This window comes from Mus musculus, chromosome 10, assembly GCF_000001635.26.
Source record: "Mus musculus strain C57BL/6J chromosome 10, GRCm38.p6 C57BL/6J".
NCBI classification, from domain to species: domain Eukaryota; kingdom Metazoa; phylum Chordata; class Mammalia; order Rodentia; family Muridae; genus Mus; species Mus musculus.
Genome location: NC_000076.6, coordinates 67,962,159 through 67,985,815, shown reverse-complemented (window position 1 = coordinate 67,985,815; position 23,657 = coordinate 67,962,159). Strand labels below are relative to the sequence as shown.

Sequence of the window (23,657 nt, the reverse complement as noted above, 5' to 3'; positions counted from 1 at the left end):
ACTTTTTCTTTGTACCGAAATTCAATTTAAAAATGTGGATAGGATCTAATAAGTGTCAAGGATTAAAAGGACAATCATTTCAAAAGGAAGAGAAGAGGGTTAGGAGAGTTGAGAGTCTATGGCGGTTACCCCCGAAAGCAAAATGTTAGATGGTTTGACTTGACTCTCCAAGCCTAATCGGCTGAGCTATTCACATGAGAGAACAGATCTGTTTAATTACCTTCTGTTACCACAACATGGAATCGTCACAGGCTAACCTTGTCATGTAGTATGTGCTGACTCAAGCTGGGGTACTCTACCAACGCTGTCCCTTGCTGCACTCCTTTCTTTGACCATGACTGCCTTCCACCAACTCCGACGTCATCTATGGATGACTTGCAAGCCCCAATGTCGTTTCTCCTTTCACATCATCAGCAATCAGTTCTAAGAACCATCTACGTGACCCACATGTCTACAGTGATAGACGGTAGACGGCGGCAGGCTGGTTAGCGCTGGTAAGTGCACACCGGGAGCGACTGGAAGCTGGGATGAGCCGCTTTACCCCACAGAGCCAATATAAATAAATGCCATCTGGTGCCTCGGAGTTCAGCTTTGCCTTTTAAACGAAGCAACGAGACAGCTGATTGAGCTGGCGCAGAGGTTCTGAAAAGCTGGCTACATCCGAGAACCAACTGAGGCACACGGAAAGAACCTTATTAAAGTTCCTGACCCATCCAATTAGGTCTTTGGAGACGGGAAGAGCATTTTTTTAAACGGTCTTCTAATGTGGGGTGGAGACCCCTTTGGGGGTCACATATCAGGTATTTTGTTCATTTTTTTTATACCAATTCATAACGGTAGCCAAATGACAGTTCTGAAGTAGCAACAAAATTATTTTACACTGGGGGGGGGTTGTCATCTCAATGTGAGGCACTGTATTAAAGCGTCGCAGCGTTAGGAAGGTTGAGAACCACCACTCTAGCGTTCAAAATAGCAGGTGGACTGCTACTGTGGACAGTGAAATCCAAAGATTTAAGGTTGCAATAACCTGAAGTAACCAGCAGGGGGCCACGGCCACACTACACATTAGCCTGGGCTTCAGGGCCTCCATCTATCTGGGAAGTGCATTTTCTTCCCCAGCTGAAAAAGACTTCGGTGATTACAGAGGATTGGGAAATGGAAGGGATAAGAACCTCAAAGTCTTAAATCAAAACAAACAAAAGCTTACGCATGAGACTAAGTTAACGTCCCTTAAGGAAATAAGGCATATGCAGAAGCTATTTCTAGAATTCCACCCTTTACTGCGAGAGTTAGTGAACTGTGGTCTGGTCCATGTGTGATTTTGTAAATAAAGTTGTCCTGAATCACACCAGCTCGTAAAAAAAGCCGGATTGAATCACAACTAGCTCATACTGGCTCTGGCTGCTTTCCAGCCACAGTGGCAGAGTTGAGAAACTTAAAAGATAGTGGCCTCTTACCCACTTCAGCTTAGATGCGCTATAGACTAGGATCCTGACTCCTTTGTCAAAGCTAGTCGAGCAAGTGAGAGAGGGCTGAGGCTGCAGGGTGAACTGCCTACTAAGCGCTACATCTGCATTGTCTTTGAATACATTCAGTTAACAGTGTCCACTGCTGCCGAAAGCTTATGCTGACCACACAACCTGTCGGCACACATCCACCCTGCCCGGGAGAAGAAAACCTCTGACCAGCAAAACTAAGCAGCCTTAGGCAAGGAACTGTTTAAAGAGCAAGAGAATTAGTCTTTACTTAGTAGGTGTGCATGGTACTGCTGGGGAGAAGTTGCTGTCTCGGGCCATCCAGTGTGAATAAGGATCTGGAAAGGAGGGGGCGCCCGCTGGGCATGCAGTCATGTTGACTGGCCTCCAAGAGGACTGAAGAGCTAAAATCATTACTGTTACAGCCCAGACCACAGAGCACAGCCAGGCAGAGTTAAGGATGACTGTGGCCAATAAGAAAAGCTGCCCCGCATGCATCCTGCTGCACCATTGAAGAACGAGTCCCCAGAGTGAGTGGGTTAGCAATCTCCTTTCTCGGGGTTCCATCAGGTCAAACAGAAACCTGTGTCACTGTCCTGGTATGGTTAATAGTAAAAGTTAAGAGCTAAGACGGAGCCGGGCAGTGATGGTGCATGCCTTTAATCCCAGCACTTGGGAGGCAGAGGCAAGCGGATTTCTGAGTTCGAGGCTAGTCTGGTCTACAAAGTGAGTTCCAGGACAACCAGGGCTATACAGAGAAACCCTGTCTCGAAAAACCAAAAAAAAAAAAAAAAAAAAAAAAAAAAGACAGAATGGACGGAACAAAGCTAAAAACAGAATAGCTGGACCCTTTAAAAGTAGGAGATAGGGGCTGGACAGACAGCTCAGTGGGAATACTTGCTGTTCTTCCATTGAATATGAGTTCAGTTTCCAGCACCCACAGCATGCAGCTCACAAACAACTATGAGTCCTGCTCCAGGGGACCCAACGCCTTCTCCTGGTACCCCACACTCATGTACACACCCATATAAATACATAAATAAAAATAAATGTTTAAGATAAGTAAGAGTAGAAATGGGGAGTTGGGGAGATGCTCACTGTGCAAGCACAAGGACCTGAGTGTCCACAGAAAAGCAGGCACCGTGGCGTCTGGGCTGTAACCTCAGGGCTGGGGAGGTGAAGGCAGACAGACCCTGGGGGGTACTGGCAGTCAGTCTAGCAAATATGGAAAGCTGCAGGTTCAAAAAGAAATACTGTCTGTCTGTCTGTCTGTCTCTCTCACTCTCTCTCTCTCTCACCTTTAATCTCAGCACAGGGGTGGCAGAGGCAGGCAGATCTCTGTGACTCCATACCAGCCTCCTCTAGTTCCTGAGTTCCAGGCCAGCCAGGGGCTACACAGCAAGACCTTGTCTCCAAAAAACAAACAAACAAACAAAGTGGAAAACAATAAAGGAATAAACGAAGCTGCCCTCTGCCCTCCCTACGTACGTGCCCAGATGAGAATAACTCTGCACACGCCTGCATCTGCATACAGAAGAGGCTTTAGAGCTGGGTATAGTTCAGCAGTGCAAGGCTTCTCTAAAAGGCGGGGGGGGGGGAAGGGGGCTGGATTTTATCTCGAATGCCACAAAAAGGTAAAACTTACAAAGCTGGCAATCTAGGATATGGAAGAGAGACATTTGGACAGTTTTAAGATCCAGAACTGCACAAAAAGGCAGAGAATGGGCCTCACTGCCCATCCTGAGAGGTGACTTTTACAGTTGCAAGCAGGGATGGGGGCTTGGTGAAACAAGACAGAAGCCATACTGTAAGTAATTCTGACCAAAACTACTACTCACCTAGCAACTGTAACTATGACATGTTGGTAAAAAGACCAGGGGTAGGCGAAGAAAATGAAAGGCTGTTTATATACAGTATGTTTGCTTCTAGAATATTTAATTAAATGATTATTGTTGTTGTTATTATCGTGTGTGCCTGTGTGTATGTGTAAGGTGTGTGTACACAAGTACAGGCTGTGTGTGTGAGTGCATGTATGTATGCACACAGATAGTTGCCATACCATGGTATTTATGTAGTAGTCAGACAGCAACTTTGAGGCGTGGTGTCCCCTCTCTCCAGCTCAGGTCCCCACCATGTGAAGCAAGCGTGTTTACCTCAGGAGCTATCTCACCAGCCCCAATCTCCATCTCTTAAACAATATCCCATGAACTGAAGAAAAAAAAAATTAACACTAACCATTCTAGGAAACTGAAGTGCAGAGAAACGTAATTCGTGTCCTGAGAGCACTTTACAAGGACGAATTGTTTCTTCTCAAACTGCACTTCCACTTGCACTTTTTTTCATAGGAGCCTAGACTTTACCAGGAAGACCAATTAGGGTTAGGTGCTCAGAGGAGTAGGCAAAGGGATGTAATAAAAACAGTCGCCGGGCATGGTGGCGCACGCCTTTAATCCCAGCTCTCGGGAGGCAGAGGCAGGCGGATTTCTGAGTTCGAGGCCAGCCTGGTCTACAAAGTGAGTTCCAGGACAGCCAGTCTGGAAAAACCAAAAAAAAAAAAAAAAAAAAAAAAAAAAAAAAAAAAAAAACCAGTCATCTCTCATGCCTGTGCTCCTGACAACTATCCAAGACAGGCACATCAACTGTTCTGCAGCCATGGAAACTAGACTCAGAACCACCCGTCGGTCACTGAGAATTACATAGCAGAATGGGATTTGACCCCAACCTCACTCCAGAACCAATATGCAGCGCGTGAGGAGTCGAGACACCACTGAGGTTGAAGCCGAGGGCTAACAACTAAACCTCTGACCTCACCCTGTTAGATCACAGATTTCAATTGGGGGCGGGGGACACATAAACTAAGAACACAGTGTTTGTTAGTCAAGTATAAAATCCTCCTCCTGACTCAGTATTCCTGTGAAGTTGAAACCCATTAACATTTTGTTGCTTATCTTCAAGACCCAAACAAAAGCCAATTCTATGTTTTGATATTAGGATTAGAAATTACTATCTTGTCATATTTACATAAATAAGCCTTAATATATTTGCTATATATATTGAAATTATATGCATCATTCATACACACTCACACATATATACATATATATGTACACACACATACACACACACACATATTTCCCTTCCATACACTCAGCTCTGTTATCCTCTTTTCTCTTCTGTAGCATTCTTGAATGTCACTGTCGCACTAATAGCACACTTGGATGGCCACACCAGCACTCACACAATCCCCATAAGAAACTCAACAGATACTGGGTGATGGTGGCGCACACTTTTGGTCCCAGCACTCGGGAGGCAGAGGCAGGCGGATTTCTGAGTTCGAGGCCAGCCTGGTCTACAGAGTGAGTTCCAGGACAACCAGGGCTACACAGAGAAACCCTGTCTCGAAAACAAACAAAACAACAAAACAACAACAACAAAAAAAGAAACTTAACAGATCTCCATTTAGTTCAGTAGAAATAGAGGCTGTGTTAACCATCAACATAGGCGTGGGGTGTGGCTCTGCTGATTGAGGGCTTGTCTAGAATGCACAAGGCACTGGGTTAGAACCCAGCTCCACTCCATCTTAAGTCAGGCTCGGTGTGGCAGCCCTATAAAGTCCATAGTAGGAAAGTGGAGGCAAGAGGAGTTTTAGGAGTTCAAGGCTACCCTTTGACAAAGGCAAATAGGATACCTAGAATACATAACAAAAATAAGAAATATTTCACAAGAAAGTTGAAAGTTTTGTGTATGTTTGTAGCAAACACGTCTTGTGACTACTAATATGGTTTGCACAATAACTCAAACAAAGCCTGGCTCAACATTCCAGAGAATTACAGAGGACTTCCTAACAATACTGCATCTACTAAAGAAATTCTATGATCCTGCAGTATTCGCCTCGACCCACAAATCTGGCAAGAGTATATGGTTCGAACTACTATACTTCAGGAGCCGGTAAGAGGTGAAAATTAAAATTAAAATGAAGATGTCGCTACAAGGATATAAGGGGTTTCTTTTCATTAAAATACTAAAATAATGAACAGGAAGAATACTTTTAACACTTGACTGGGGTTCCCAAGAAATATTCTCGACTACACTAAGTGTAAAAGATTTTGAACATATTTTAGATAGCTAAAAAACAAACAAACACTGGATTCGTCCTCCTTTTTTCCTAGTATTTGTGCATGTATCCATGTTTAAACTTACACCTTCCTGGAAAGCTAAGAACATGCCATTTGAGCGTTCACCCCGCGGCGCCCCACAGTTTGATGCTGGCTCACACGGCTACAAGCAGCACCTTGCATTACACGCCCAGCTGCGCGGGCCGGGGAGCAACTCGAGCACCGACTCCCGGAGCATCACCTCCCCTGCAAGCCTTGGAAGACCGGCAGGTGGGATGGGCCCCGGCGTCCTCCTGTTGCCCCCGGCCTCGCTCTCCTCCTTCGGTGCACCCTTCAGGCGTGCAAGCCGCGGAGCTCGCCCGGCTCTCGGTCTCGGCCCAGGCTGCAGCTCTCCAGTCCCCTGCCTCGCTCACCTGCTGCGCGGCGAGACCCCTCAGCAGCTGCCCCTCCATCTCGGTGCAAGGCACGGCCGATTTGAAAAGCGCGCCCCAGGGCTGCAGCTGCAGATTGCACCAACCGCTCGGCCGTACCAAGTCTGGTCTGCAGGGGAACCCGGCCCACGACGCCGCGCAAGCGTACTAGGAGCCTCTCTGTCTTTAAAACAGCACGGAGACCCGAGACTCTGAACAGACCCTCTGCTACCGCAGGGCTTAAGCGAGGGCGGGGAGTGGGCGGGGCCTGTTGTGTGGTAGGCGGGGCCTAAATACGAAGAGCAAGTCCGGGTGGGTGGGGTCTGTGGCAGGCGGGGCCTGAACCCGCCTGGGTTTTGTCGGCTAGTGGGCGGGGCCTCAACTGGTGGGCGGGGTGGAGCCTTAGAGAAGGCTCGCCATAGAAATCTTTGGCAGGTGGTTTTCTTGTCAGGTTTAAAGTGCGCCTTCTTCTTGCATCCCGCCCGAAGTTGTTTAAAGGCATGAACTGACCGGACCCGACAGACCAATCAGGGATATAAGGATCCATTATCTGTCTCTCAAACATGGCTGCACTCAAAGATCATGCTCTTGAAGGCTGGGCAGACAGACACATTTTGCGAGTACTTCTGTCCCCGGGTTTGTTCGCTTCTAAAGTGACAGCAGACAACACTATCCAGAAGCCTGGTCGTTATTAGCACAGGCTTTTATTAAGAAAGAGGAAGGGGAGATGCTGAAATGCTGAACTCGAGGCCTTAAGCACAGTGAGCAACTGGTCCACCACTGAACTATCCAGCTTAGACTTTTAATTAGAGGATGTACACACCCTTGTAAAGTGTTTAAAATTACCCCTTGACATATCTTGTACCGGAAATGTGTAGGGCTTTGGACATTTTCCTCCTGAGGGAAGACTCTACCAAATCAACTCTCCTACACCACCCTCATTAAAGGCCTGGGCAAGGCTCCTTTTATAAACAGAATGACCCTGTTTATTTTGGGGACATCTCACTTGTTCCAAAGTGGACTTTCAATGATATGGTCATCTTACTTACAGACCTCCTTGTTAAAGCAGTCAGTTGAAAGATGGACTTCTTAAAAAGAAACTGAGTGTGCCAGTGAGATGGCTCAGCAAGGAATGGTGCCCACCTAATGCCAAACCTCCCCGCCTAAGTTCCAATCCCCAGGATCCAAGTGGTGGAAGGAGAGAACCAGCTCCCAAAAGTAATATCTACATATGCGCCAGGACATGGGCATACCGCCCCCCTACACTGAATACAGAGGGGGGGAGGGAAAATTTGTGTGTATGTATATATACGCATATATGTATAAATATATATGCATATACGTATAAATATATACATATGTTTATATGCATATAAATATATATGATATATACATGTATGTTTATATATGTGTGTATACATACATATATGTGTGTGTGTGTGTATATATATATGTATATGTATATATTCCTTCCTCTCAAATGGATAAGTGCCTGGTTGAGAGGCTCTGGACTAGGTGATTCTAGAAGCTGCTATCCAGTTAGGAGTGCTTTTCCTCTTACTTTTGCAGTCTGTAATGACCCACCGTTGTAAAAGCACAAGAAACTCAAAATTACCAACACTCAACTCACACAGGTGCCTCCAAACCCAGGTCTGAATTCCATTCTCATGAAGTGCCCTTTGACCTAGCGCACAAGTCTCTTGTGCTGCTGCTTTGTGGTGCAATTATGCACTACAAACATGAGCTGCAGGAACTGGGCATTACACCTGACTCACAAACAAAAACATGCACACACACACACACACACACACACACACACACACACACAGACGAAATAGACACAGAGAGATGATCTTCAGACATGCAGCGTTTACCACATAATATACACTGTATTCAAACTCAGATTAAAACACCCTGAGAGAGAAAACCAAAATGATACACCAGTTTCAAATTGATCACCAATGTGGAAATACTGGTGGCTGAGTATCGCAGGTTTAATAATCCTAGGAAGAAATCTAGAAGAGGATGTGTGTGGGTTCTTACCTATAGACTATAGATAGTTGCTATGAAAGACCTTTCTCTTTGTAGAAGAAATGATGTGGGCCTATCTCTTTCTAAGTCATCAGGGGATGTGTCCCGGAAGTGCTTAAGCCAGCTGGTGATTAAAGTACCTCAGAATAGGATTTCTGTTTCCTTATTTATCCTCAAGCTTTTTTTTTTTCTTTTTTGTTACTGCTAGTTTCAGCAAACATAGTTCTCTTTGATGTCTGCAATGCATATAAAAATAGAACCAGCCATCAACACGCCAGAAGCTTAAAGAGTGGTAGCTGAGGATGCGCCCCACGTGGCAGGATGCTTGCCTGCACAAGGTCCTGAGTTCATCTCCCAGCTTGGCTTCAACTGGGCGTGGCAATACATGCCAATAATCTAAGTGCTCCAGAGGTAGGGCCAATACAACCAAAAGTTACAAATTATTCTTGCCTACAAAGTGAGGTGAGGCTCCTGTGGTTTCAAGAGACACTGTCAAACATAAAATAAAACTGGTTAAAGAGTTCACAAGAAGTAGTTGTAGTCATTTGAGAACTTATTTATCTAGCAAGGTAGTTATTTTACAACTAAAAGAAAATAATAAGTAGTATTATTTCATTTTTACTTATTTAAGGTATGTGAGTACAATGTCACTCTTCATACACGCCAGAAGAAGCATCGGATTCCATTACAGATGGTTGTGAGCCACCATGTGGTTGCTGGGAATTGAACTTAGGACGGCTGGAAGAGCAGCCAGTTCCCTTAGCCACTGAGCCATCTCTCCAGCCTCAATAAGTATTATTTTTAAGTGTTTGAGAGCCAAGTTGAGGCATCCTTCAACTCTCCTCAGGCTCTCCAAGGATATGTTAGGTAGCCACCCACATGCTTGGGTTTCCTTCAGCTGGAGGTTGAATAATAGGATCATTATTATAATATCATTATATAATACCATTATCATGTGGGCATTATTTATACTAGCTACAACATATTGAGATTAATTCATAATTAAATAGTGATAGAAACAAAGCAACTGAATAAGGCAATAAGTGTCAGAAAGTCTGTTTTCCTAGATTATTCTTCTTTCACTGGCTTGAAACTTACAGACATCCCCCTGCCTCTGCCTCTGCCTCAAGTGTTGGGATTCAAGACATGCCACACTGCACCCAGACCCTTTGTTTTTTTAAAAAACATAGTTTATTACAGAACAGGCAACTTTTGATATTGTTTTTATGTCACTGAAGAATCTCAAAAGGACTCCTATTTGAAAATTATCCTGGAGGACCACTGAGATAGTTTAACAGGTAAACTGGCTTCCTGCCGAGGCTGAAAACCAGAGACCTGTCTCTGACACCCACAGGGTAGAAGAACAGAACTGACTTCCATAGGTTGTCCTCTGCTCACACAAGTGTTGTTACATACGAATGCCCACCCTACCCCCAATAAATAAGCAAATGAATAAATAAAAAGAGTATTTATTAATTTAATGAAAATTGCTTTGGGGCTTTCTTTACTCATCTTAAGTTCATCTTGTAGATTATGGAATTAAAATGAACTCTGTAAAGGAGTTGTACTTTGTATGATATACAAAAGAAAAAGGAGAAATGGGGAGAGAGAAAGAAGGAAATGGAGGAGAAAGAGGGAGAGAGGAAAGGAGATGAAAGAAATGGAAGGAGAAGGAAGAGAGAAGGGCAGGGGAGAGGGAGGGAGGAAAAGAAGGAGAAAGGGAGACAGAGAGACAGAGATAGAGAGACAGAGAGACACACACAGAGAGAGAGAGATTCTTTTAATGAATAAGCCATAATCTACAAGCAGCTGAAGCAACATATAATCTTACAAAGGATATAGGATGCTGAGTCTGAGGAACCTAGCCCTAAACACCGGGGAGGCTGCTCAGTTTTCTTACCTGTGAAACAAGAATGCTAATAGCTGTCCTGTTTTTTTTTGTTTGCTTGGTTTTTTTTGTTTTTTTTTGTTTTAAGTTGAGACAGAGATAGTGAGATAAGGTTTTTGAAAGTGCCCTGTAACCTTTTCATCCCATAAACACAACACTGAACATAAACACATTACTAACAGAGGAAGAACATACCAGTTCCTAAAGTCAACCGTTTTAGACCTAAAAACCTCTAAGAATGCAATGGGAAACACACACACACACACACACACACACACACACACACACACACACACACACACACACACACACAGAAATATTCACGATACATCGCCTACCACTGGCAATATTGAGAATATGTGTGTATGGGTGGGGGTGGAGGTGGGGCTGGTACACACCTATCATCTGAGTTGTTCTGAAGGTTGGGGGAGAATTAAAAGTTTGAGGCCACCAGAACAATTTATCCAGCCAGTCAAAATAAAATAGAAAGGGGCTGGAGACATTAGCTCAGTGGCAAAGTACCCACCAAGCACAAGACCCTGGGTTTGATCCCTAATGCTAAAAATCAATAGAGTCATAAAAACTGTCTGGCAGACATAGAGTGTAACATTAAATCTATACAGCAAATAAAATATAAATATTGTTCACGGCTATTATTAGTCTATAAATTGCAGATGAAGACTGAGAGGGCTGGGATTTTATGTTAGTAAGTTGATCGATATTAATCCAATAATGCTAAGGTTTGGAAGGAGATCGATACGACACACTAGCAGAGAAGATGGAAATGTACCTAATCACTTTGGGTAGAAAGTGGAAATATGAAGTTGATAATGTATGTGTATACACATATATGTGCGTCTCTATATAAATCCCACTCCCAGGTATAGGTATTTATCCTTTGCTTTTAAAAAATACTTGTAAATCTGTGCTGGCAACATTGTGCTTGTGGCAGAAAAAAAAATACTGAAATAACCCAAGTGTTCATTTCAGGAATGCGAATAAATTATAGCACTCTACCCAGACTGCGTCCATCTTTAAAAAGGAACACACCATAACCGTGTGTTTTCTGGGCAAGTGGGTGTTTCACTGGATGAAGGAAGCTAATTTCAGAAGGCTGTACTGGATATGACTTTTTGTTGTTGAGTTTCAGTCACAATAGGATTGAAGCCATATTGCTCATTGAAACCTATGTGATACAAGTTTACATTGAACACAGAGGAGAATGGGTGTGATGGTGTGTGTCTGAAGTGTTCCTCAAAGGATCCATGGCCCCAGATACATATTCAGCAGAGGATGGTGGTCTCTGGCATCAACGGGAAGGGAGGGCCCTTGGTCCTGGGGAGGCTTGATGCTCCAGCATAGGGGGATGCTAGGACGGTGAGGCGGGAGTGGGTGGGTGGGTGGGAGAGCACCCTCGTAGAAGCGGGGATGGGGGATAGAGGCTTTGTGGAGGGTAAATCAGGAAGGGGACAACATTTGAAATGTAAATAAATAAAATAACCAATAAAAACAAGGGAGAAAAAAGGCTCAGATAATGAAGACTGGGTCCCCATTGCGGCAGTGTTCAGAGAGAGGGCTTTGAGAAGGTATTTGGACCAAGAGTGTTCTAGCGTCATCCCTGTGCCCTTTCATTGGTTAAAGTGAAAACCTTAGGGGGGAGGAGGGAGGGGCTTGTTGGAGGACATGGGTCATGGGCCTGTAACCTCGGTGCCTTTGGTTGTTTTTCCACTGCTGTGATAAAACCATGACAGAGATGACTTACAGAGGCATTTAGAAAGGAGAGTCCATAATGATGGGACATTGCACGGCAGCAGGGGGCTGGAGCAGGAAGCTGAGGGATAACTTCTTCAAACAACAGGAAGCAGACAGAGTGAACTAGATGTGGGATAAAATTATAGACTCAAGCTCACCCTTTCCCCCCTCCCCCCCCCCCCAATAATAGATTCCTCCCTCAAGGCCTCATCTCCCAAAGGTTCCAGAGCTGTTCAGGTTTGGTCTGTTGCTATGTATTGTAATGCGAAATACAGTCCCCCAAGATCTGGTTGCCCCCTAGGGACAAAGAAATCCTCTCGCACACCCACCAAGTGATGCCATGTGCCCTAGCTCCTTAATTTAAGGCTATTGGTTGAATAAAGATGCCGATAGCCTATAGCTGGGCGGAAGAGAAGTGGGCGGGGCTTCAGTTACTGGGCTTGGGGTCAGAGGTAGGACCAGAAAAGGAGAAGAGAAGGAAGGTGGAGAGAGGAGAAGACGCCATGGGATAAGTAAATCATGAAAACACGGCCATGAGGGCAGACCAATTAGCGTAAGAGCAGCCCAGGTGGACCACAGCAAGTTATAACTCAGGGTTATTGATAGGGAAGTAGACATAATAGCTTAGAGGGTAAATGCCTACCCAGCAATAGCGCTTTAAAGGCTTATTATAAATATAAAGGTTGTGTGTCTTTTATCTGAGAATTGAATGATCTAAGACTGGGTAGAAACCCCCATTTAATATTAAATATTTACCATAACACAGAACTTTCCCAAACAGTATCAAATACGCTAACAAAAGAACAACTCTGGGAAGAAAAGGATTAATTCGGTTTATAGTTCCTAGTTACAGTCCATTGTTTTGGTTAGGTCAAGGCAGGTACTTGGGCAGCTAGTAACATCACAGTCTCTGTGAGTTCATATGTGTGTCAGCCCTGTTCTGTCTAGAAGGCCCTTTTTTCTCCAATGTCCTCCATCCCCTCTGGCTCTTAAAATCTCTCTGACTCCTCTTCTGCAACGTTCCCTGAGCCTTGAGGGCAGGGACTTGATGGTCACATCCCTTTTAAGGTTAAATGGTTCAAGGTCTCTCACTCTCTGCACATTGCCCACTTGCAGCAGGAGAAAGCATTTCTGAGGGGGCGCTGAGTGAGGTATTGATCTGAGTATAGTCAAATGTCGTTGGAAGTCACTTTATTGCTACATTCCTTTCCCCCAAGCTCCCTGGTCTATCCAGTCTCAGGTTCTCTGCCACCTGATCAGTGTCATGGGTCCCCTCTCATGGGTGGGCCTTAGTTCTGATCAGGTATGGTTGGTTACTGTGTGGAGTTGATTCTCTGTTTAGTGGGTTCCAGGGATGAAACCCCAGACTTGCAGGAGAAGAGCCTTCACCTGCTGAACTGTCTCACCAGACCCTTAGTTACCATCTTTTAGGTGTTGCTGAGAGCCTAAATGAGATTACTAACCAAGGGACACTTGGTAAAACAGCGGTTCTCAACCTTCCTAATGTTGCGACCCTAATACAGGTCTTTACATTGTGGCGGCTCCTCCCCCAACCATAAAATTACTTTTGTTGCTACTTCATAATTGTAATTTTGCCACTGTTATGAATCTTAATGTAAGTGTCTGGGTCTTAGGTGACCCCTGTAAAAGAGTCAGCTGACCTCCAAAGGAGTCTTACTCCATAGGCAAAAACTACGTTTGTAGAAGCACACTGGATAAGGTAGAAATCTCACCCACAGGATGCAGGAGGGTAGGATGTATGAACAGTAAATAAAGTTAAAATTTTTGTCTGAGATCGGAAAGGCCGCATTGGGAAAGAATCCAGTTAATTGTTATCCAAGGTCATACACATTAAAGCCGTAAGTCTGGACCATTGTAACGTTAACATCAAATGTCAATATGTGAACTGAATATTATTTCTATATTTTATTTATGATTTCTGTTAATGATAACCATGGAAGATGTTGATTGCACAGAATCCCTGCCCCTTTACTGGTCCAAGGCCTCACAGACCCTGAGAGGAGATTTCCTTCCCAGCCTTCCATCTCCATCATCTCCATCATCTCCATCATCTCCATCCTCCCCATCACTTCCCCACTCTCCTATCCTGACTCAGGAAACATCCCTGCAGAAGTTGGGAATAACATGTGGCTTTTGCAAAAGTGTTTACTTAGTCAAATAATGATACAGTTTTGGGGCTACCAAAACTTGATCTGACGTTAATCCATGTCTAACACTCCCTTCTCTAATTTGAAAGCCTGGGCACCACGCTGTAATGCTTGGTTCTGAACAGCTGGCTGTGTGGACCGCAGCTTGGGAATCCTGGGCCAGCAGCTGCCCAGAGGCGTTCATGAGAGGATGTGTTGTCTATGAGTGAGGAAACTGTTAAGACATACAGAAGGTGTCCCTGCGAATGCGACCGACCTACCCTTACACACTCTCCTGAGGAAATCGGGGGGCCTCCTAACCAGGTTGCTCTCCCATGGAGAGCACAAGTCAGTGAGATGAATTAGCAGAGTTTGCCTCGGATCAGTGCTCGCTCCTGGGTGACCTGAGCAGCTCTAAGGGACTCATAATCAAGTTCCTCAGCTTACACCCCCTCTCCTAAAAGTGACTTTCTACTTCCTTGTGTTAATCTCAGGATTTCAGGATCACCTTTTCCCATCCAACAAAAGGAAGACAGAGCTGCATTGCTCCAGGCCATGAAAAGACATCTGGACCAAAAGGACAATTAAGGTCATCCGTGTTGATGTTGCTATAAGCAGCGAACCGGGAGTTTAATGCTTATAAAATGAAAACCAGATGTGGGACGGAGGTGGAACCCTGCTGCATTGGAGTGTAAGTGGTATTTACTCAGTGAGACATAAAGAATCAGGAGAGAAGGGGTTTATCCACTCGGTAAAGTAACATGGTGTGGAAATTTTCAATTTACATGAATATATTGCAAGGAAATACATCATGCTGAGCAATTAAAAACCTCGTGCATAAAGTATTTTACATTGGCGTACATTTTGAGGTTTACCTGAGTAAGACATATTTCAGAAGGAAAGAAACATGTAAAACATTGGATGCAGAGGATAAAGTTTTAATTTTTTTTAATGAATGATAATATCTCTTTCATTAACTGCACTTACTACAAACAATGCTTATGATTTTAATAGGAATTACCTATTCCTGTTCCAGGGACTGTGTTCTTTGTGACTGTAAGTTTATGTTTAATACATGGTTGACACCCAAAAGTCAATAAGGATCAAAGGATTTAAAATATTGCATTAATATTTGCATATAATCTTGGGAAAACTGCTGATTTCAGTACATCACAGCCTCCCACTACAGCTGGATTCATTCATGGGTAGCAGAAGGAACCCTGCTATGGAACCAAACCTAATACCTCAAATTCTTCCCCCATCCTGCGCCTCATAGCATCTCCCAGCAGCTTCTAGTTTCCAGGACATCAGTTACCTTGTCTGGGTAACATTATCTTTTTTTTTAATTAGGTATTTTCCTCATTTACATTTCCCAATGCTATCCCAAAAGTCCCCCATACCCACCCCCCACTCCCCTACCCACCCACTCCCCCTTTTTGGCCCTGGCGTTCCCCTGTACTGGGGCATATAAAGTTTGCAAGTCCAATGGACCTCTCTTTTCAGTGATGGCTGACTAGGCCATCTTTTGATACATATGCAGCTAGAGTCACGAGCTCCGGGATATTGGTTAGTTCATATTGTTGTTCCACCTATAGGGTTGCAGTTCCCTTTAGCTCCTTGGGTACTTTCTCTAGCTCCTCCATTGGGGGCCCTGTGATCCATTCATTAGCTGACTGTGAGCATCCACTTCTGTGTTTGCTAGGCCCCGGCATAGTCTCACAAGAGACAGCTATATCTGGGTCCTTTCAGCAAAATCTTGCTAGTGTATGCAATGGTGTCAGCGTTTGGAAGCTGATTATGGGACGGATCCCTGGATATGGCAATCACTAGATGGTCCATCCTTTCGTCACAGCTCCAAACTTTGTCTCTGTAACTCCTTCCATGGGTGTTTTGTTCCCAATTCTAAGAAGGGGCAAAGTGTCCACACTTTGGTCTTCGTTCTTCTTGAGTTTCATGCGTTTAGCAAATTGTATCTTATATCTTGGGTATCCTAAGTTTCTGGGCTAATATCCACTTATCAGTGAGTACATATTGTGTGAGTTCCTTTGTGATTGGGTTACCTCACTCAGGATGATGCCCTCCAGGCCCATCCATTTGCCTAGAAATTTCATAAATTCACTCTTTTTAATAGCTGAGTAGTACTCCATTGTGTAAATGTACCACATTTTCTGTATCCATTCCTCTGTTGAGGGGCATCTGGGTTCTTTCCAGCTTCTGGCTATTATAAATAAGGCTGTTATGAACATAGTGGAGCATGTGTCCTTCTTACCTGTTGGGACATCTTCTGGATATATGCCCAGGAGAGGTATTGCGGGATCCTCCGGTAATACTATGTCCAATTTTCTGAGGAACCGCCAGACTGATTTCCAGAGTGGTTGTACAAGCTTGCAATCCCACCAACAATGGAGGAGTGTTCCTCTTTCTCCACATCCTTGCCAGCACCTGCTCTCACTTGAATTTTTCATCTTAGTCATTCTGACTGGTGTGAGGTGGAATCTCAGGGTTGTTTTGAATTGCATTTCCCTGATGATTAAGGATGCTGAACATTTTTTCAGGTGCTTCTCTACCATTCGGTATTCCTCAGGTGAGAACTCTTTGTTCAGTTCTGAGCCCCATTTTTAATGGGGTTATTTGATTTTATGGAGTCCACTTTCTTGAGTTCTTTATATATGTTGGATATTAGTCCCCTATCCAATTTGGGATAGGTGAAGATCCTTTCCCAATCTGTTGGTGGTCTTTTTGTCTTATTGACGGTGTCTTTTGCCTTGCAGAAGCAATGCAATTTTATGAGGTCCTATTTATCGATTCTCGATCTTACAGCACAAGCCATTGCTGTTCTATTCAGGAATTTTTCCCCTGTACCCATATCTTCGAGGCTTTTCCCTACTTTCTCCTCTATAAGTTTCAGTGTTTCTGGTTTTATGTGGAGTTCCTTAATCCACTTAGATTTGACCTTAGTACAAGGAGATAGAAATGGATCAATTCGAACTCTTCTACATGATAACAGCCAGTTGTGCCAGCACCATTTGTTGAAAATGCTGTCTTTTTTCCACTGGATGGTTTTAGCTCCCTTGTAAAAGATCAAGTGACCATAGGTGTGTGGGTTCATCTCTGGGTCTTCAATTCTGTTCCATTGGTCTACTTCTCTGTCACTATACCAGTACCATGCAACATTATCTTAAGTCAAATTGCTATTGTGAATCCGGCAAAGGATAAATTCCTCTCTCGCTCATTTGGCTGTAGAAATACTCTCTCTATAGACACACCACCCTTTTCCCTTCCAGAGTGCATTAGCTATTTTGGGTCCCAGGCTCTTTTATATAAGATTTTGACCCAACTCCTCAGTTTTAGAAGGAACAAAATAGACACCAACTAGAGAACCAATGAAATGGCTCAGGGGGCTAGGGGACTTCCCCCCACCCCCAGTGGCTGGAGTTTGACCCAGGGGACCCACATGATGGAAGCAGAGAGCTGACACCCATAGGGTGTTCTCAGACCTCTGCTGAAGCAAACATGTCCTCCCCACTGTCCCCGCCACACACACATGAATTTGATAAAAAAGAAACTCATTGGAATTTATCTTAGAAGTGGACTGAATTTAGAGGGAAATTATACATTTAGGTTAGTGAATATTTCTTTTTCATTTCATTTCATTTTATTAATATTTTTATTATTATTACTGTGTATGTGTGTGCAGGTGAGTGTGTATCTCAGTGTCCTTGTGAGAAAGACAGGACAGCTTTTCAGGAGTTCTTTGCCTCCAGCTTGTTTTAGATGGAAGATTTCTCTTGTCTTTGCTGTGCTTGGCTCTCCAGGCTAGCTGACCAGAGAGTTCCTGGGTAATTCTCATTTCTGCCTTCTATCTCACTGCGGGAGTGCTGGGATGACAAGTGTGTCCCAGTGCAAACCAATATTTAAAGAAATGGTTTCTGGGGATAGATCTCAAGCCATTGGGTTTCCAGAGCAACATCTTTTCTTGCTGAGGTTTCTTGCTGGCCCCAACACACACACACACACACACACACACACACACACACACACACACACACACACACGTTGAAGATATGTTTTTATAAAGTGTTCAGGTTTTCCAAAAAGGCTTAAACTTATCTTTATCTGGGTCTAATTCCCTCTTAAAACTATTGAGTTTATATCAGAAGTTGAACTATATATGTATAGCAAAATAATTTTTGTTGCTTCTTAAAACCTTCCTAGATAGTTTTTAGGAGAGCGGTGAGAACGCTCTTGTTAATGTAGCCCAGGCTGGCTTGGAACTCTCCATCGTCCTGCCTCAAACTCCTGAGTATTGGGATTTCAGGCTTGTACCACCACACCCAGCCTTCACTAACCATTTTGAAATCGCTAAGTCATTTTGATGACTAATTTCTGACTTTATATGTATGTATATAGTATTTTTAGTTTATATATTGTATTATTTATTATATAATGTATAATAATATAATAAATACATTAAATAAATATATATTTTATTTATGTAAATCTCTTCATGAATGTTCTGTGCCTGTCATCCTGGTATCTGTAGTTATTAAGGACGTTAATCTGACGTTACTTCCACTGGCATTTACGTACGATGATTGTTCCTTTGTTTTTGTTTGTTTGTTTGTATGTTGACTATTGATTGTGTGTTCTGATACACTTTTACTGGAAGCCACAAGGCTCTCTGTGCCAGTGGACAGTTGGCTAAGATGTTTAGCTTGATATAAAAATGTCAAGCATGTGGCCAGGAGAGACAGTTTAGTGTTAAGAGTATGTGCTGTTCTTGCAGAGAATTAGAGTCCTGTTCCCGGCAACCATGTCAAGTGGCTGATTGGTCTTGAATTCTTAACATTCTGTGCTCATGTCAAAATACACACACACACACACACACACACACACACACTCACACAAACACTGTCTCTCTCCCTTTTTCATACACACACACACACACACACACACACACTCACACACACACACACTCGCACAAACACTGTCTCTCTCCCTTTTTCATACACACACACACACACTCACACAAACACTGTCTCTCTCCCTTTTTCATACACACACACACACACACATACACACTCTCTCTCTCTCTCTCTCTCTCACACACACACACACACACACACACACACACATACACACACACACACAGAAGAACACATATCCATTTGGGGCAAAACAGAAAGGAAGCCTTTTCCAGATGGTAGAATTGAGAATTATGAAGAATGATGGACTACAGAGTCCCCTTTCAAGGAAAATTCCTCTCCCCACTGGGGACAGAAGACCTCTGAAACATTTACTCTATGAGAGTTCACAGCTCCAGCCCAGATTTCTCCTTTCTAGAAGGGAACAGAGCCTAAGCTGATCCATAAACACATCTCCATTGCGTACTGGACTCGTGGGCAGATGGTTTTTCTTGCTTAGCTCATAGGTTTTGAGTTCAGAACACATGTAGACAGGAAGCACAAATCCTTACAAGGTAGGAGCTACGGCATGTCACTCAAGATCCTGAATGTGAGCTTCCGATTCTCCCTCCACAGAACCGGGTTTGCTCCTGCAGTTTGCAACAGCCCATAGGAGCTAGAGTACAGTGAGCATTTCCTGTCTGTTTTATAAGTAGCAACATTTAAAAAGGATTCCAGTTTGTTCTGCTTCCTCAGAGGGTTCCCTTTTTGGACGCAGATGTCCCGTGAGATTTTTGCTGATGAACCGTGCACAGAAGAGGCCGAGGAAACAGCTGGAAGAGCAGGGAGGGCTGTGTAACTCTTTGTTGCAGTTTTCCTTTGTCTTTGTCCCAATGACAGGCAAGTGTCCAGAATGTGAATCAGTGTGCTATCCCAGGTTTCAGAATGGGAGAACTCAAGAGTTATCTTGAGCTGCACATATGGGGACACATTCTTTGTTTTGAGCTCCTGGGTCTGAGGGCTTTTAATGTTACAACATGACCTGCTTCATCTCAGGGGATGCGAGGTTTGTTTCTGTGAGCAAATACTTTGACAAAAAGCAACTTACAGGAGAAAGGGTTCATTTTAGCATCCAAGGCAGCTAGCCAAGTCACATCCCAGGGGAAGAGCAGAGAAACAAATGCATGGGTACTTACTGCTCAGCTTGCGTCTTCACTTAAATAATTCAGGACCCAAGACTGGGGAATGGTGCCCTCCACTTTTAGGCAGAGCCTTCCTGCATCAATGAAGTAATCAAGACAGACACCCTCCCCCTCACACACCCCCAGACATGCCCACAGGCTATCCTGATCTACACAATCCCCAGACTCACTTCCCATGGGACTCTAGTTGTGTCAAATTAACAATGGAAACTAATAGTCAGAAGTAACCAATGGAGGAGAGAGGGTTTCAGTATGGTGTTAGCCCAGCTATCTAATATCCATTTGATGGGTCATTTCACACCTCTGAGCTCCAGGTAATTAATGTATAAAGTAGAACTAAGAGTTCTCCCTTCTGCTCCCCAGACTTGTTGGGGGTGCCCCGTCTAGGTGCAGGTGTTTGAGAAATGTAAAGCCTGCGCAAATACTTGTCTAGAGTGCCACTTGAAACACAGAGCTGATGTACTCTTTGTTTTAGAGCCAGCCTCAAGAAGAAAACACCAGAGAAGCTACACAAACTGGAGATCTAAGTGAGATAACTGCAGAATGAAAAGCTTGAAAACCTCCACATGAAGTGGAGCTGTTACCATCCAAAACATCTCAATGACCACCTGTCCCCTCTCTTCCGAAGATGCCTAAAGCTTTTGAATTTCTATTACAAGTCAACCGTTTGACCGATTAAAATAAAAAAAAAACCGAAGGCGATTTTAGAAAAATAAGTTTGTTTTAAGGTTGAAAAGGATTAGCTTTTATTGCGACTGCAAAGTGAACACTGAGCTGGCTTCTGACCACAGTTGCTACAATCTTGGTACAGCACTTTGTTTTCCAGCTCCATGTGCCTTTTTAAGCCAGTCTATCAGTGGGACCTTCTCATTGGAAAGAGCAAAGCAGAAGAGCAAAGCTGAAAGGTGCCTTTCCTGGTACTTTCTGGTAAATATAAAATTGGGAGAATGTGCCACCACCTTGTTTAAGAATGGGGGAGGCTGGTTAGCAGGCTCTGCGTTGGTGACAAAGAACATAAACCCATTACTTCAGCTGTCAGCGAGAGGGAACACTGGGCCTTGTGACACTGTTGGTTTGGGCTTTGCATTTGCTGTGGTATGAATGTCCAAACAGGTCCGGCAGGGCCCCATAGTAATGGTAGGAAGTACTTGCTGTGTTGATAGGTACCACAGTAAGGCTAACAGTGGGTGATGAGTAATTACACACCAGACCCAGTGCACCCCCTGTTATTAAACACGTGGAATAGATCACCCATCTCCGTCCTTCCTAGTTCGCATTCAGAAGTGTAAAAGATTCAAAATATGGTTTGAGCTCTATATAAACTTCACTGGCCAGTTGTGTTCAAATGACTATTAAGTAATTTTCTCTCAAACTTAGAGTCTGTATTTATTTTTAAATTTCTTAAAGTTGTACTTTTTTTATATAGCAGTACAGTTTAATATTACATATTAAACACCGTGATAGAATAATTAGTATTGTTTTAAACAGAAAGATAAAAAGAATTTTCCAGGTTGCAAAATCCCTTCCACCAGCACAAATTTCCCCTTCTTAGTGGGTCAGTGTGACAGATGCACTCAGCAGCTAGTCATGCCTAATGCCTATTGTCGCGATGGTCAATGGACTTAAAAAGAGAGCCACACTTTCAAAATCACTGCCTCAAAGGGATCCGAATCTTTTGAATTGCAAAATGGTTCTTGCCACTTCGATACCCAGAAAGCTGGATTCGCTCGCTCATCCACCACGGGAGGGAATAGGGTTGGGGGCTCAGAACACACAACTGAGAGTAGGAAAAACATAGCTTTATCTCCTCTTGGAGCTACTGACTGAGCTGTGAGTAAGCTTCACTCTGCAGTTATGGCTCCGTTAGCAGTTGAAGCGATGTTATACCGCTAAATGAAAACTTGTCTCTCAGCAGCTCACTTTTCTAATTCCTTCCTACCAATTTACTCCATCTCATACATGGCAATTTCATTTCTTCAAGCTCTCTCTACATACAGGAAGGTGACCACTTGTTTCTTATAACATTCACCAAAAGAAAATTTCCAGTCGAAATAAGTATCCCAAAAGCGAAAGAGCATCTAATATCAGCATGGGACTTTTCGTCACCTGTAGTCCTGATTCTGACCTTTGGAATGGATGTTTCTGCAAGCTGGAGAACATGGTCATCAGATATGGCCTTTTATTGCTTCATGTGCCAACAATATCTCAGTATTAGAGTCTCATTTGCTGTTGTGGAAATTGCCAGAGCTCCCTCACCACCAGCAAGCTCTGCGGGACACTTCCTAATGGTGACCTTCCATGATAATCATAACCCTGATACACATTTGAAAGTGCCGAGACAAACATGCGTCTACAAATGTGCCATACCCCCCAAATGCTAAATAAACATTATAAGAAAAAGATCAAGAGATCTCTTTGATAAAAGATTTTCTTCCCCAAAGTCCAGTATCTTTGTTGAAGTGAGCTTGGTTGGCCTTTGTTTAACAGGATTCTTGGTTCAAGGTAAATTTTTGAAAGGATTTTTTTTCCACATTTAGTGTGTGTGTATGTGTATTTGTATGCTCCTGGGACACATTATTTTATCCTAATGATCTTTATAAATATGATAAATTGGTAGCTTTGTTATCTATTGGAAGTAGTGATGTGGTATCTTCAAATGGCATCACTATATCTCAAGGGAACATCTCAGGATGTGTTCTGGATGTGACCCTTTGGATGGCAGATCAACTAGTGGGCATGGATTGTTAGGTAGTGGCTTCCCCGGTGTGCTTCACCTCCCTAAGACCATTGCCTTCTGTCCTCTCAGGTATATGGGTAATGGGGGTGGGGTGGGGTGGGGGTGAGCTTTACTGTGGTATCTCTTTCCAGCTGTTGTTGGAGGTCACAGAGAGTTAAATAAGAAGAAACGAGAGAGAAGGGAAGGATGTTGCTTGTGTAGCATCTGCTATATTGCTTGACTTCTGTCTTGCATACCTGTGAGTTTAGATGGCATTCTTTGATCAGCTGGATATCGCAGGTCAGGATACGCATAGGAGATGCTGTCTGTGACTATGGTATGGTTCAGCATCTCCTATCATAGAATGAATGTATTCACTCGTCCGCTGACACAATATTTTTTTTTCCCCTTCCTGACAGTGGCAACAATTTTCGGGAGCCGAGCAAAGCTTTCACTTTCAAGGCAGATCTTGAACAATAGTCGCATCTGTTTCTTCAAAGCCCAGGCAGACTCAGCGCGGTTGAATTCATCTTCAGCTTTGAATAGAAAGGGGCATTGTTGGAAGAATAACTAGACAGCCTTTCATGTGCTCGATTACAAGACTTTAATTTTTCAGATGTAAAGTATAATAAAAAGCCTTTCAACCCCTACCTCACAACCCCATTCTCCTATAAACTTGGTGAAATCCTACATCTTGAACTAAATGTTTCTGAGACCCTTTATTTCTTCCTGGGGCTACACTGCAGCCTTTACGCTAACAAGATTAATACGAAAAGGTTTCATTGTACTATGAGCAATGTCTGATACCAGAGTAATTTGTTTTTAAAAAATGAGGAAACGTGTCTGAATCTGTTGTTATGGTCATGATATTTATGCTTGTAAGGATAAAGTTATTCATTTTAGACGGGTAACAAGAAGGCTTTCATGTACCATTAAGATAACTTATGTCAAACACTTGGTAAAACTGTTGGAGCCATTTCAATATTAATAATTTATTGCAAATATCTAGTTAGAAAA

General features: G+C 43.5%; 1 protein-coding gene and 1 long non-coding RNA gene across 5 annotated transcripts in view; one reads left to right on the top strand and one right to left on the bottom strand.

Annotated features, from left to right (window-relative positions):
* The window catches only part of Rtkn2 (rhotekin 2), a 78,864-nt gene extending 72,614 nt beyond the window's left edge, over positions 1-6,250 (bottom strand). For 2 of the 4 annotated variants that reach the window (XR_003948599.1, XR_003948600.1), the window contains exon 1: positions 6,004-6,250. Coding sequence is in view for 2 of the 4 variants with exons in the window: in NM_001359318.1 (NP_001346247.1) it covers positions 6,004-6,042 (39 nt within the window). In the remaining 2 variants the exon portion in view is untranslated. The remainder of the gene's footprint in view (positions 1-6,003) is intronic. The other 2 variants (NM_001359318.1, NM_001359319.1) reach the window with 1 other exon arrangement.
* A 5,857-nt stretch (positions 6,251-12,107) lies between these two features.
* On the top strand, positions 12,108-23,338 carry 4930521O17Rik (RIKEN cDNA 4930521O17 gene). The gene is made up of 3 exons (NR_152797.1): positions 12,108-12,123; positions 14,313-14,509; positions 23,060-23,338. It is a non-coding gene; the product is annotated as an RIKEN cDNA 4930521O17 gene (long non-coding RNA).
* The last annotated feature ends 319 nt before the right edge of the window (positions 23,339-23,657 follow it).